A 14,608-nucleotide genomic window follows, 5' to 3' on the forward strand; every position below is an offset into this window, starting at 1 on the left:
TGGCGGACTGCGCATGAAGCCAGCGAACAGTTGCGCATTATTTATTTATTTATTTATTTATTCGTTTATTTATAGATACTGCAGTCTTAAAGATAAGACCATAGCAGGTGGGTTATACACACATTTGCACAGTAGCACAAAAGGACAAAATAAGAGGAAAAATATACAGCAGGCAAGGCATCACCAACAGCAAAATTACTACACCATATCACAGTAGTATGCAAACATAAGAAAAATGATATGAGAGAAGTTTCATCCCGCATAATAGAAACGTTTAAGCAATTAAATGAGCCAGTTCAAATCACCAAGTAAGTTATCACTCTGCAAAGCACCAACTATTCTGTCTTTAATGCTGCACATGAGGTGGTGCACCTCTTTCTCTTTGGGCATTGGTGGTTCAGCTTGCCAGAAGAGCCGGGTCATGTCCTCCACTTACATGTTTACAGTCTTGTTCGGCATCTGAATGCGAGACTGCAAAGCCCGTTCAGCCCATTCTTGACGATCCGTGCTGGTGTAGGTCTCCAGCAAGCGTCAGCGGAACTTGCGCCTTGATGTTAAAGTGTCTTCTCAGTTCTGGTACCAGGTACGAGCGCCGTTCTCTAGGCTGAAAAAGACGTTTCGAAGCTTGGCGGGGTCGTCCCACTGATTGAACGAGGTGACTCATTCAAACCGGGCAAGCCAGTCTTCAACGTCTTTGAGCTGACTGCTGTGGAATGGTTTAGGCAGTCCCGGGATCTGGAAAGTGTAGTAGGCCGCAGCTTGCATGACAGGTTGATGGGTGGGTGCCATGGTAAGCTCCAAAGGCCCGTACTTGGAAGGCAGGCCTTGGTTTCTCCGGCTAGCACAGTGCACATGGTCGTCGAATGGCAAAGGGCTGGAGTCCAGGGTGTGCGGAAGTGTATGGGACATATGCTGGGATCGTTACTCAAGACCTCCACCAAAATATGTCACGGAAGACAGAGCGACAGTTCTCTGACAGACAGTATTCAGCGGCTAGCAAGCGCGAGGCACTTCAACGTTGTGCTCTGCATGCACCACCTTAGAACACCAGGCGGCAATATATACTGTCTGTGGGCAGTTTGTTTGGTGAAGGTACTGAAAATTCATAGGGGAGATGAGTGTGTTTCTAATGTGTATTTCTGTTACGTGTCACAACCGAGGTGTTTGAATCAGTGAAAATACTGGAAGCAGTGAAAAAACTTCTCAGCTGTTTCTTGACAAGGAAAATGCACATGTAACATGTGCTTAGCTTCTTTCAAGAAGGCATGATGTGGCATGTCCATTCTTACTGTTGCAACTTTTAGCGGAAAAATACCTTGGCACCGTTGCTGTGGCAGCCGCATGGATAAAATTCGAGCCCAGAAGATTCCGGACGCAAGCGACTGCTGACCGGCGTCCAAGGAGCAGTAGTTTGGGGCGATGAGAGGAAAAAGTTCTTTCCACTGCCTTTATGTACAAAATTTTTCGGTTGCAGTCCAGCGCCAGCTTTCATACCTGTACAGAACTGGACCGCGTCTCCTTTTTTTTTCTCTGTACATGGACGGGAGGGGGCATTACTCTGATATGGTTTACACAAAAAGCTTGCAGGCGCTAAAAGACGGAGACAACACACACACAAGACAGGAATGGTGCCACTACTTCCAACTAAGTTTGTTCATGGAAAAAAACCCTTAGTCACCACATGAGTAGGCAAAGACAAAAGCAAAACATATACAAGTGGTGACATAGCAAAGGCACACGTGCCAAAAGGACCAACCAATGATTATAACGCTGATAGTGAACGGCTAAGAAAACTAATCTCTTCTTCTGACAGTGAGACAGATGGCTTTCTTATGCAGATATGACCCCCCTCATTGATGTAATAAGCTTCAATGATTTCACGCTCTAATCTGTCTTTAGACCTTGTAAAATGAATTTAGTGTTTTCAAAACCTGTGTGTGTGTTGTCTTCGTGTTTTAGTGCCTGTACGCTTTTTGCGTAAACCTTGTTATGCTACAACCAACTAGCTCAAATCAGTCTTGCTGCAACGATTACTCTGATCATTGCTCTGTGCACATCACAGTGGAAGGTTCACAGCATGCCTTCTCATTGCTTTCACACCAGCGCCTGCTTTGTGTTATAGAAAGCAAAACCTCAATTGATTCAATATCAGTTAATTTGAAATTCCCGGAGTAAAGTTGTCGACCTCTTAGTTCGCTAGCTTTCTTGTACCAGGAGTGCCCCATCAGGGATGGTTGGTTGCCTTGAGTGACTGAAGGTTTTCTTTGCACCAGGGGTGCCCTGTCAGAGACAGTCTTGCGACGGATTAAGATGCAGGGATTAAGGGAGTACGACTTGAAGTTTTATATGCAAAAATTTACATTACACACAAGTTGATGCACTAGAGACAATTGAGGTGGCAAAAAGGTTAAACAACAAAAGGTGGAACTGGCTATAACACTAGGGGGGGGGGGGGGGGGGGGGGGGGCCTACTTGGCTTAGCCGAAGATGCATTACATCTGACCGTAGCCCAGAACCATTTTCCAGGCTCCGGGGCCCGGTTTTAAAGACCTCACAGCCTAGCCCACATGTTGCACCACATAATCAAAACATACTAACACATGGTTGGTTTACAAACTGCCTGGTACTCCTTCCAGTTTCTGCAAAGTTCATAACCCTCTCCCTAAAATGCACAGCAATAAAAGAACTTCAAAGAAAATGGCATTGCAGGAACGGGCCGTCAAAATGATTGGCCCACTAGGTTTACGTGCCACTCCCTATACTTCCAACAATATTACTCAATCTCCCTCTCCTACAAAGTAAAAAGAGAAACGCCCAAAAATACATCAAAAACACTCTCACATGTCGCAGGCTTCCCGAATACTCGTGACCCTGGCGGCCCCCCGCATTAGTGCAATTATTGGTCTCAACCGAGCCACTACCGCCACAACTAACAAATGGGAGCGTTGAATCCTGCTTCTAACTACTCGTCTTCGTGACGACCGTTGACATGCATCCCCCAAAATCTGAAAAGTGGCGCCAACCCCATTCTTGCTGCCTTTGAACATGCGGCGGCAGCTCTCTCTTTTTTTTTCAGCTGCGTTTCGTTCTGCCAGCCCGCTTCTCGAGAGCTGTTGGCATACACTGTCTTCGAGCATCGGCGCAGCCGTGGTGCCTGCTAGCCGCGTCCATGCTGACCGTACGTCACACTTAATTGCTCCCAGTCAGGCTCGGATGTCTTAACCCGTCTCGCCCGGCGGTGATGACCTTTCAAACCTAGACAGTCTTTGTTAAATGAGGGTGGGTTGGAAGGAGGGGGGGGGGGGGGGGGGGGGGGGGGGGCGTATGGCAGCTTCGACAGGGTCACTGCTCGTGTCTCTGCGCGCAGCCGCATCGTCGTTGCAAAATGGGGACCCCGAGGAGTTCTGGAAAAACGTTCCCTCTCCTTCCTTCTAGCTTTGTCGTGGCCCTGTCTGGTCAACGTTCGTGTACCTTGCCTTGCCCACTTCTTGTTGACACACCGATGGGGATTAGTGAGGAGAAATCGCCGCTTCATGGCACTGGGCCAGCAACAAAAGGACGGATGGTTCTAACAAAGCTGCAGGCATCCACAGATTTCTTACACCCGGTAATTCAGAGAATTTTTGAAGACCCATAGTTTGAAATGTAAATTTTACGAGATAAATCAAATCAATAGCTGGCACTGGCCCGGTTATTTCCAATACCTTGAGTGCTATGCAGGAACACCCGGCTCCAGCTGGTTACACAATGTGCGCCACTGATAATAGGTGCGCGAGCTTGCATTAACCTGTGCAATGCTTAATCGGTAAAACATGCTTTTGGGCTAGTTGGTTTATAGCAATAAAGTATTTGTCGGGGCTAGTCGGTACATGGTTTGAGCTGAAGGCACAGTGCACGAAGGCAGCGCTGTGTTTGTCTCTTTTTTAGTCCCGTCCTTCGTGCGCTGTGCCTTCAGTTGGTTTATGTGATCAGCAATAATGCAGAAGACAGGGCGGGCAGAGATCACAAGAACGCGTGCACAAAGTGCAGAACTTTCAGCTTGATCTACTTCATGAAAATGGGCTTACAAGAATTGCAATGAAGACGATAGTGCACCAACATCAATGACGAAGAAGTTTGGGTGGCCTCAGTGACCGGCTGCCGTGCGCGTTTTAGAGCTCGAGCTTGCTCTTGAAGTAGCACGGTGGATTGGGCTAGTTGGTTGCTATTCATAATGCAGATAAGTTTCACAGCGTGACTAAAACGCACACAGAAGATAAGGAACCAACAAGACAGGACTTTCTTGTCTGTCCTGTCTTGTTTGTTCCTTGTCTTCTGTGTGTGCTTTATTCATCCTGCGAAACTTGTCTGCATTATGAATTGCTTTGAATTGCTCTTGAAGTCCGTACTGGTGTCACCGCTGCCGGATCAGTTTGCCGAGCGGCATAGGCCTCGGAGCCGTCCTTGCCCAGCGTAAGGCCGGCTTTTCTGAATACATTGTTGCTTATGCCAGTCGTATGCTCACAAAAAGAGCATCCATCTAATTACACCGTTACGGGAAAGGAGTGCCTCGCCATAGTGTGGGCACTAACAATTTCGTCCTTACTTTTATGGCCACCCTATCGGCGTTGTTACTGACCACCATGCCCTCTGCTAGTTTCCTACCCTCAAAGACCCTTCTGGACGCCTCGGCCGCTGAGCCCTTCGTCGTCAGGAATATGACATTAACGCCCTATATCGGTCGAGTCGCAAACATTCCGACGCTGACGCTTTGTCGCACTCACCTCTGCCATCCCCGACGCCCCAATCGTCTTTTACCGCCTCGACACTGGCCGCGCTCACTGCCGCAGACCTCCCAAAGCCGTGGACCTCCCGAGGGGGTCCATGGCAGTGAGATCCGTGGATTTTTTGCTCCTCAATGTCCTCCATGCGCGGACTATACGGCTTCGTTCCCTCGTGCCCTTCGTCGTCAAGCTTCTCACTTCACGATTCCCGACTCTGTACTATATCGCCGCAACTATCACCCGGATGGCCGCAAATGGCACTTGGCTGTTCCTCGCCAGCTTCACTCTGAAGTTCGTGCGCATCACCATTCCGACCCACAGCATTTGCGCTGGATTGCTGAAAACCTACGAACGTCTGCACCAGCTATACTGCTGGCAGGGAATGTACAATTTTGTTTGCTGTTATATACGCTCATGCATTGCCTGTCAGCAGTGCAAGTCCACTCCTGACCCCTCCCTCGGCCCGTTACAGCCATTTTTTATTTATTTTGTAAAAAAGATGACAAAGACAAAGCAGATGACTCGTGACAATGAAGAAGATGGTCGGGTCCCGTTAGCAAAGGGAGCCGGCGCAGGTAACAGCTGGGCCCAATTGCATGGCTTGATGTTGAACGTCGTTAGGCATCGCATATCCCCTGCTAATCTGATCGAAATTTTTGTCAAGGGCATTTCTGTCTTGGCCCTTGTGGACACCGGTGCTGCGATTTCTGTTATGGACGAAAAGTTTTGTCGTTCGTTAAAGAAGGTAAAGGCACCGATTGCTGGACTGTCGCTGAGTACAGCCAGCGCTGAGCACATCAAGCCATCCGCAGCGTGTACCGCTCAAGTTGTGATTCAGGGCTCCCTCTACACGATAGAATTCGTCGTGCTGCATTCCTGTTCCCATCCTGTTATTCCGGGCTGGGATTTCCTTTCCGGCCATGAAGCTATCATCGACTGTGCTCGAGCGGAAGTCGGGTTCTCTTCTGTGCCCAATCCTTTGCTGTATGCTACTCCTTCTGTTGCCTGTGTTAAAGCCCTTGCTGCCGAAGCCATCGGCATTCCCCTGCGCTCTTCCATTCTTGTTCGCCTGTCTTGCGACTCTATCAGTGACGACATTGTTCTCTTTACTCCAGGCCATACTTTTCTGCACCGCAAGTGTCTCCCTCTGCCATACACCGTACTGACTGTGTCCGCTGGCCTCTCGATACTTTTGGTCTCTAACCCGTTTTCCTGCCCTACCGCTCTGCGCCTTGGTGAATGCCTCGGCAGTGTGCAGCCCATCGCATCTCTGCTCATCTGCGAGAAGACCGACGATACAACGCTCCTCGTCATGAACGCGCTCATCCCTCCTGCCTCTACGCCAGATCCCTCTTCTACCAAATTGTTCTTGCGCTCCATCGACGCCGATCTTCCCCCGCCGCAAAGAACACAGCTTCTCGCCCTCCTTAACCAGTTTCGCTCTTCCTTCGACGCTCGCCAAACTTCCTTGGGCTGAACTTCCACCGTCACCCATCGCATCGACACGCGCCCCTATCGTGTGTATCCGACCAAGCGCCAGACTATTACAGAGCAAGTCGACCAAATGCTTCAAAACGGCGTCATTCAGCCCTGAAGCAGCCCTTGGGCATCGATTGTTGTCCTTGTGAAAAAGAAAGATGGCACCATACGCTTCTGTGTCGATTACCGCTTCCTTAATCAGATAACGTGCATGGATGTCTATCCGCTCCCACGCATAAATGACGCTCTGGGCTGTTTACAAACGGCGGAGCTCTTTTTGTTCCTCGATTTACGTTCTGGGTACTGGCAGGTCCCCATGGAAGCGGCCGATCGTCCGAAAACTGCTTTTGTGACCCCCGACAGATTGTATGAATTTACTGTGATGCCATTCGGCCTTTTTAATGCCCCTGCAACGTTCGAAAGAATGATCGACGCCATTTTGCGTGGACTCAAGTGGAAAATGTGTCTATGCTACCTCGACTACATTGTCTCGTCTTTTCCCCCTGACTTTGAAACCCATCTATCCCGCCTGAAGCACGTTTTGACCAGCCTCTCTGACGCTGGCCTGTAGCTCAACTTGAAGAAATGCCGTTTTGCTGTGCGTCAACTGAAAATTTTAGGCCGCGTTGTCTCTAAGCAAGGCGCTTGCCCCACCCAGCCAAACTTCACGCTGTCGCTGCCTTTCCCGAACCTACTTCCATCAAAGACCTGCGCAGCTTCTTAGGTCTGTGCTCTTACTTTCGGAGGTTTATTCGCAACTTTGCTTCCATTGCTGCGGCCTTTAACGCAACTGTCCGGCAGTTCCGACTTATCAATGTGGTCTCCGGCATGCAACGATGAGTATAACACCTTTTTAAAGTTTGGCCAAAGTTAGCGTGGACACCCTGTATAAGTGGGCTCGACTGCAGCCCAAATCGCGTTTGGACATTAAACCCCATGATGCCCTAAATCTTCTTCAATTTTAATCTGTCAGTGTCCTTGGCTGTTTGTTGCTATTGTATTGAAAGTTGCAAACAGAAGCCTGGAGCTTCTGTGGTGTAACTTGCTTTCTAAGCAGAGGAAAGCCCGAGATTTTTGCTAAGGTGGTATTTCCCGAACAACATCTTGCCTATGTACTGAAGAGAAATGGTTCCGAAGGCCAACTGGGTGCATTTATTAAGTGTTCAGATATGTATGCGAAGAAGCCAAAAAGGGATCACCGTGATGTGCAGCTCAGCTATCAGATTTAGCGATATTGTAGCGCAACAGCCACATTGACAGCTTGCTGATGCATCCAGTTGATATTTGAGCCTTTTTTCTCAAATATCACCGACTCGCCAGCATCATACCTGGAGGGAACACACGAGCGCATGACTGCTCTCCCTCGTCCATTCCCTCCAAGTATGACACATCACATACGTATGCAACACCTCATTTGTCTGGATAGCGGAGGCTATTTCTACATGCTTTCTATGTTTTGTTCTCTTTCCAGAAGAGAAATGCATACATTTTGTTCTACACGTCTGTGGACATGAGGCATCAGTTCTCTTCGCATCCTTAAGGGCCTGTCTGCCACGAGGCTAGCCTGTCATTAACAGCGGTGGCCACCTATCTGACAGTGAAAAAGATGTTATACACGTAGCACTGTATGCAGATTGTGATAGCAGGAAAGCAAATATAAAGAGGATCCTTACGAGCGTACAGTGTTTTTCTCTGTATATATTGTACAAGTTTCTGAATGTTGTTCTTTGCTGCTGCTTGTCAAATTGGGCATGCTTCAGTGTACAGACGTATATATTGAGATTCTTGGTGGTTTGTGAATGGACAGGAAAGAGAATGTAGATATATAAATATGTATAACACTGCTTTGCTGCTGATGAATCTGTGCCCTATTTTAGCGAATAAAGACATTTTCAATTACTCCTTTGCTTTAGAATCTGTTTAGTGACAATGATCATGGCATTGCATGGCTCGATTAACCTTGTGAGTGCATACCTGGACGTGTCAATGTAATTGGTTTTAAGGACTTATTTGCTGAAAGGAGGGTTCATTCATAAGAGCGAGTATGGGCTGCTCATTCACAAGTCTACCAGTTTACATGTATGGTACAAGTTGACAACAATGATTCTCTGCCATCGCAGTTGCTCAATGGTTATGGTGCTCAGCTGCTGACCCGGAAGACGCGGGTTCAATCCAGGCCGAAGCAGTCTCATTTCAATGCAGGTGAAATGGTAGAGGCCAGTTGAAACTGAGATATCAGTGCACATTAAAGAACCCCAGGTATTGGAAATTTCCGGAGCCCTTCGCTACAGCATTCCTCATAGCCTTTGTCACATTGGGATGTTAAACCCACATCAATCATAAACCGATTACAATTCTTGTAATACAAATGAACAGCGCCTCTGAGTGGGTACTGCTCATCGACAGGTGGTATGTTGCCTTTGATCACCGCACAATGCACAGAGGCAGCACCCACGAACGCCAATTGCAGGGCACCTCGTTTCAGTTCGAGCTGCTCTTTGTTTTGTTAGTGCTCGCAAAAGATTTAAAAACAAATTAAAGAGTGAGGGAGCCTAAACCATGAGAGCTCTACCAGGCTCAAAGGGGCTGCGAAACACTGCTTGAACGGATGCCGGTTACACTTCAAATGGATTCTTTATGTCACACAGATGCTGACTCAAAAAGAATTATAAGAATCGATGCATAGGAACAGGAGCTATTCAATGAAGAAATTTCAAAATAAAAGCAAACAAAATGCTGCCCTCAACTCGATTTTCGCGCAGCTTCCCATTCCTATTTCACTCTCCCCATAGCGACACTTAGTGGGACCGATCAAAACAGCCCATCTGAGCATGTCGCGGAAGTTTGCACTCCATGGTTGCCTGTTCTCTGTAGCTCGTTCTTGCCAAGGCTGGCAGCACCATTTGCATGGTTACAACAACCATGTGAACGCCCAGCCGATCCAGTGATGCTTCGTCACACCGACGGCGCAGAAGGGAGCACTGATAAGTGACGTTCCCTGACTTATGGATCCAAACACGATCTGAACTGGATCCAAACTCGAGTGCAAGATACTGCGACAGTGTGACAGCTTGCCCAAGATATCAGACACATTTAGCATATTGCGTACCACTACTGCTTACCGCTTACCATGGCCCGTTGCTCCTAGCGCACTGGTTGGTCACAGCGAGCAAGGAGTGCGCTGTTGATGGGAATGTGGCACCATCTGGCACCGCCGCCCAGTGGTCCTCCACAAGCTGACGATGTGCACTGCTAAATTTGAAACGAATGGCTTTTTTCTTTGCATCCTTCCTTGGGACCGAAACGAACGTATATAGAGTGCAATGGCTCGATCAAATCGATTCCGCAAAACCGTTCTCAGATACTTAGAGAGTAGCCATAAGTGTTGCGTGCAAGGTCATAGGATGTTTACAGAGAGGCACAAAGTCCTTCGATGCAAAAAGCAGCCAGAGCCTCTGGTGGTATATTTTTGCTTTACTTGCTTTACAGTGCTTTTATCTAAGGCAAACAAGTTGGTTTTGTTGATGTAATATAAAACACAAAAACTTGACAAAACGTATCTCTAGTTATTAACCCAATTTGAAGCATATTTACTGTTTGTCCAATCATGAAGCTCCCACCAAGTGATGTCATATCCACTGCTAAAAACCGCCACTGTATGGTGACACCGTCAGCACCATAAATTTGTTTTTGCGAGCTAATTAAAATATTCAAAACTGCAATATACGTGGTACGACCGATGCTAATACATCACTATAACTCATTCTATGCAACCAAGAGGCAAAAAAATGCATTGATTATGTGTTTTGGAGCCCCTCTAAAGTCAATGCAAGATAAATGGAAAGGAGCTAAGCAGTAAAAAATGTTTTAAAATTAAAACAGTTATAGAAACGCAATCCCAGGATACAGAGTCCTTCCAGGATAAAAAGAGCAGCGAGGTCAGAGAACCCCAGGCAAGTATAAGGTAAGTGACACAAGACGGATGGGTGGATGGATAAAAAGAACTTTTAGTTGGTAACTGATCATATTTGCTTTTGCTTAAAGGTGCAAAACATTCATAGACACAAGGAACAGAGACAGGGCACTCTGTCCTGTCTACCTTCCTTGAGTCTGCATATGTTTTGGATGGGAGCGTCCCCTTTGGAGGAGGGTGGTGGCAGTTGCCACCAGGCTCAGCCTTTTCTCTTGATATTTCTTTAACAGTGTTATAAGTCACTTTACAAATTCCCCATTTTCTTGAAGGTGCAGCGTTGGCATAAAGGCAGAACATCCACATCACATGCAAGAGGACTGGGATTCAAATTCCAGTACCGTGCAATTCTCCACCGGGTTTGAAAAAAAAAACCACGTGTCGATGGAATTGCATAGCCAGACCTGGGGTGCAGCCTGATCTCTGTGACCAGAACCAACAACTCTCTCCTTCACCAGAACAGAATTTGGCCACTCTGGTGTAGTACTTGGCCACAAGCTTCTGTGCGTCAGTGGACGTATGGTCCTTTTTTGGATAATCGTGAAAGATCCACCGATCTCCCACGGACATCCAGTGGAGGTACATGTGTAGCGAATGATCTCCCAGGGACATTTGATTCAGATATCCAAAGATATCTCCTGCAGATCTAATGAGGCCATTGATTGGCATGTCATACCTTTTGCACTTTCATGAAGCAGGCCTTGGTGACTGCAGCCAGTAATATATCCGGCGGTTCCCATGGACTTGTATAGCCCACAGTTGCCTGAAATCGGACACATGTCCACCATATGTCAGATGCATGCCTCTATGAAGCAGCTAACAGCCTCAAAGCAAAATATATCAGATTGAAGGCAATTTTATTACAGACTAAAGCTGCTTACAGTCTTCAACAGGAATTCAAGCCGTTCATACTGGCAGAAGTTTCATGCAATTGGAAGGGTTACTGTGTGCAGTCAGTACTTTTATGGCTGAACTTGGTATTCCAAATAGGTATGTTCTGAAAAAACAAACCAAAACAAATACAATACTGTTACAGAAAGGTTAGCAAAGTTTTGAAGTGCGAGATACAGTAAGTAAAAACGGCAATGAAAGACCATATCAATAGAATTTCGTAATTTTAACCCAACACACCAGTGCAACTCTGTGACAGAGGTACACAAGCATTTACAATGCATATAGCACACAAAACAAAATAAAGCTAGTGATCTACAATGCCACAGTGCCAACCACAGCTTGCAGGGTTATGCTACCTTTGAGTTGCACCACTTTGAAAAAAGGTGGAAAAATGCTAGAGCAGGCAATTTTTTTCTGACTGGTTGCATGAGAAAAGAATACCACACTTGTGTTTCCCTACATATTATTGAAAGAGCATACATTTCCCTTCATGTTTCTAGGCTTTTGATTGAGATTTATTGAAATTATAGCAAATACAAATTTGCCATGGGACCGAGGCTAAAGGTGACGTAAAGGTCACCTGACTGGGCCTTCGGCACCATAGATCACATGTGCAACACAACTTGGTGGGCATGGAGCAAAACAAAACTCAATCACTGGTCGCGGATAAAGTGCACATACAAATGCATAAAAAATCAACGTTTTGCGTACATCAAGTGAACAGTTAGAACAGAGAATGCGAGGAAACAACAGAAATAGGGCACAAATAATCATGTATGTTCCACAAAATTGTTTTTTTTTCCTGAAGGATGACAAGGATGATGATTTTTCAAGATCAAATATGCTAGGTTAACAGTTCAAAAGGTTCGGGGTTTGGCAGTGAATTAACTGCTCACCATACCCGGTTCTTATATGACGTTTTAAAAAGTTTACTTTTCTTAAACCATAGTGTGGGTCTGTACTAGTAAACAAAACTGCTTTGGCCAACAGCACAGTGCAGAAATATAATTTTCTCTAGAACATGCATCCGGAGCATTTGTATCCATCACCGTACTCGTACAAGAACACTGCACTACAGCTAAATACCCTCTCCTGCGCAGAGCAAAGAATAAGAAAGTATCAATGACATAAGGACAGGAAACTTGCAGTGTGGTTTAAACTTACCTGTAGGCTGCTGCTGTACACTGCAGGTACTATATAGGTCATAGGTCAGTGACATCCACACTGCATGGCCAAGGAAATAAACTATTAGCAACTTGGTACTGCACTTTGCCAACACGGCAGACATGATGCAGCAAAACATGATCTTTGTCAAGACTACCCTGCCCACAAGGCTCACTGATAAAGCATGCAGCCAGCACTAACAGCATATTGTTAGCCTTCAGAATCGTTAGCCTTCCTTGACATATGTTCATTGTTTAACTTCTGTCAACTTGTGGAAGAGCCAACTCGCATTACAGCATCCACTGCCAACATTCTGGACCTTCTTCACTGCACGATAACTGGTCTCTTTTCAAAGACAAACTGGAAGCCCTCACTGATAAGTACATCCCACTTAGTAGAATAATGTACACTAAACGTTCACCATGGTTTAGGGTTTCTTTGAGGCGACTGCAAAACAAAAAAAAACGCATCTTTCATCGCTGCACGGCATCTAACTCTACTGAGAGATGGAATGCTTATTGTACTGTGGCATCGCAATACAAAAATGTCCTTTTCAGCTCGAAACGCAACTTCTTTCAACATACCTTGCCTAGAATGCTGATTACTAACCCACGCAAGTTCTGGACTATGTTTAACATGAAACCAAAAAAAAGATATACTGAAAGATATCCAAGGTGCACTGGTCCCACTGAATGAATGTTGTACATTATTAAATCGTACATTTTCTTTATGTTTCATATAACAACTACACCCGTTACTCTTCCCGACATACCTACATTTTACACCCAAATGATGGATGCCATCACCATTGACTGGGAGGGAATGTACAAACTTATTGATAATGCTAAAATGTCATCTTCTGCAGGTGCTGGTGGTATCAGTAACAAGATGTTGAAAAACACTATTACTTATTCTTCACTTATGTTGTCCGAAATTTTTACTAAACCATTGCAGGCCGGCACGCTCCCTGACAACTGGAAGGTGGCAAGGTGGTTCCAGTACACAAGTCTGGTGATGTTCACAGCCCTATAAACTACAGACCAATATCATTAACTTCTATTCCATGCAAATTACTTGAACATGTAATCTATTTTGCCCTCATGAGTCACCTTGAGTCCAATTCTTTTTTTACAGCCCATCAACATAGTTTTCGAAGAAATCATTCATGTGAAACACAGTTAATCGCATTTACTAATGACCTTTTTGCAGCTTGGATCATTCTTCAATTATTGATTGCATATTCATTGACTTTGCTAAAGCCTTCGATACTGTCTCTCATCTTCTACTTTTCAAATTTAGCAAGCTAAACATAGATAGTAATGTATTAAAATGGATTGAGTGTTTTTTAGCTGGTCATACTCAGTATGTAACAGTTAATGACCATAATTCTCATCTTCAGTAACATCGGGCGTTCCTCAAGGATCTTTTCTAGGGCCTCCTTTCCTAATCTATAATAATGATATTCCTGATCTCATAACATCATCTATCCGGCTGTTCACTGACGACTGCGTAATTTTGAGAAATTTCCAACCCATCTGATACCTTAGTTCTTCAATCTGACATTAATAACATTTCTGCTTGGTGCAACACTTGGCTAATGAAGCTTTATGCATCTAAATGTAAAGCAATGAAAGTAACACGAGTACCTTCCAAAGCTAACCCGCATCTATATATTCTCAATGGCTCCCCCTTAGCAGAGTTGAGCATTGGGCGAGTTGGTAGTGATCCATCGCATTAAAAACCAGTGCTAAAAAACACACACAGAGGACGAGACAAGACACACGGAAGGCGCTGAACTTACAACTGAATTTTATTCGATAGTAAGGAGTCAATTTATACAATACACACACACACATGTAAGGTTGTCCAAGAAGGGTTGTACAAGAAGGGTCTGCAAAATCATGAAGAGCGAGTGGTGGCGCCAGGTCAGATTCTTCAAGGATGTGCTACGGACGAAATGTGGCGGCCGTAATCCTCACCAGAACGCGCGGTGCTTTCGCAATTGGTGTAGGACCACTGACCAACTTAGCAACTTCTTATGGAACGCCGTCAACCCTTCTCTTCCCAAGCCTTCTAAACGACCTCCATCAGAAGGAAGGCTTCTTGTCCTCGGCGACATCGACTTGGCTCGCGATCATATGAGGACTTAACGTCTAGGACCCAAGTATTGCCTGGAACCCGGTATGAAAGTTGTTGAAAAATTGGCCTCCGTGCGTCACGTTGCATCTAAAGCCCCCATTGAGGAGAGACCGAGATGTGTGTCTGAGTGCATTGATGCCGTTGCTAGCGATGACAGTACGAATGGTCAACGTAACAAATTCCGTTCCTTAGTTAACTA

General features: G+C 45.8%; 1 protein-coding gene across 7 annotated transcripts in view; it reads left to right on the plus strand.

Annotated features, from left to right (window-relative positions):
• Positions 1-8,152, plus strand: part of LOC144094162 (ubiquitin carboxyl-terminal hydrolase 8-like) — a 402,680-nt gene extending 394,528 nt beyond the window's left edge. For 3 of the 7 annotated variants that reach the window (XM_077628079.1, XM_077628080.1, XM_077628077.1), the window contains one exon: positions 7,714-8,151. In XM_077628079.1, coding sequence (XP_077484205.1) covers positions 7,714-7,782 — 69 coding nt within the window. In that variant the 3' untranslated portion in view covers positions 7,783-8,151. Of the gene's footprint in view, positions 1-3,076; positions 3,179-7,713 lie in introns of all 7 variants that reach the window. The other 4 variants (XM_077628075.1, XM_077628076.1, XM_077628078.1 and 1 more) reach the window with 2 other exon arrangements.
• The last annotated feature ends 6,456 nt before the right edge of the window (positions 8,153-14,608 follow it).

The sequence above is a fragment of the Amblyomma americanum genome, chromosome 6 (genome assembly GCF_052857255.1).
Source record: "Amblyomma americanum isolate KBUSLIRL-KWMA chromosome 6, ASM5285725v1, whole genome shotgun sequence".
In the NCBI taxonomy this organism is placed as follows: Eukaryota; Metazoa; Arthropoda; class Arachnida; order Ixodida; family Ixodidae; genus Amblyomma; species Amblyomma americanum.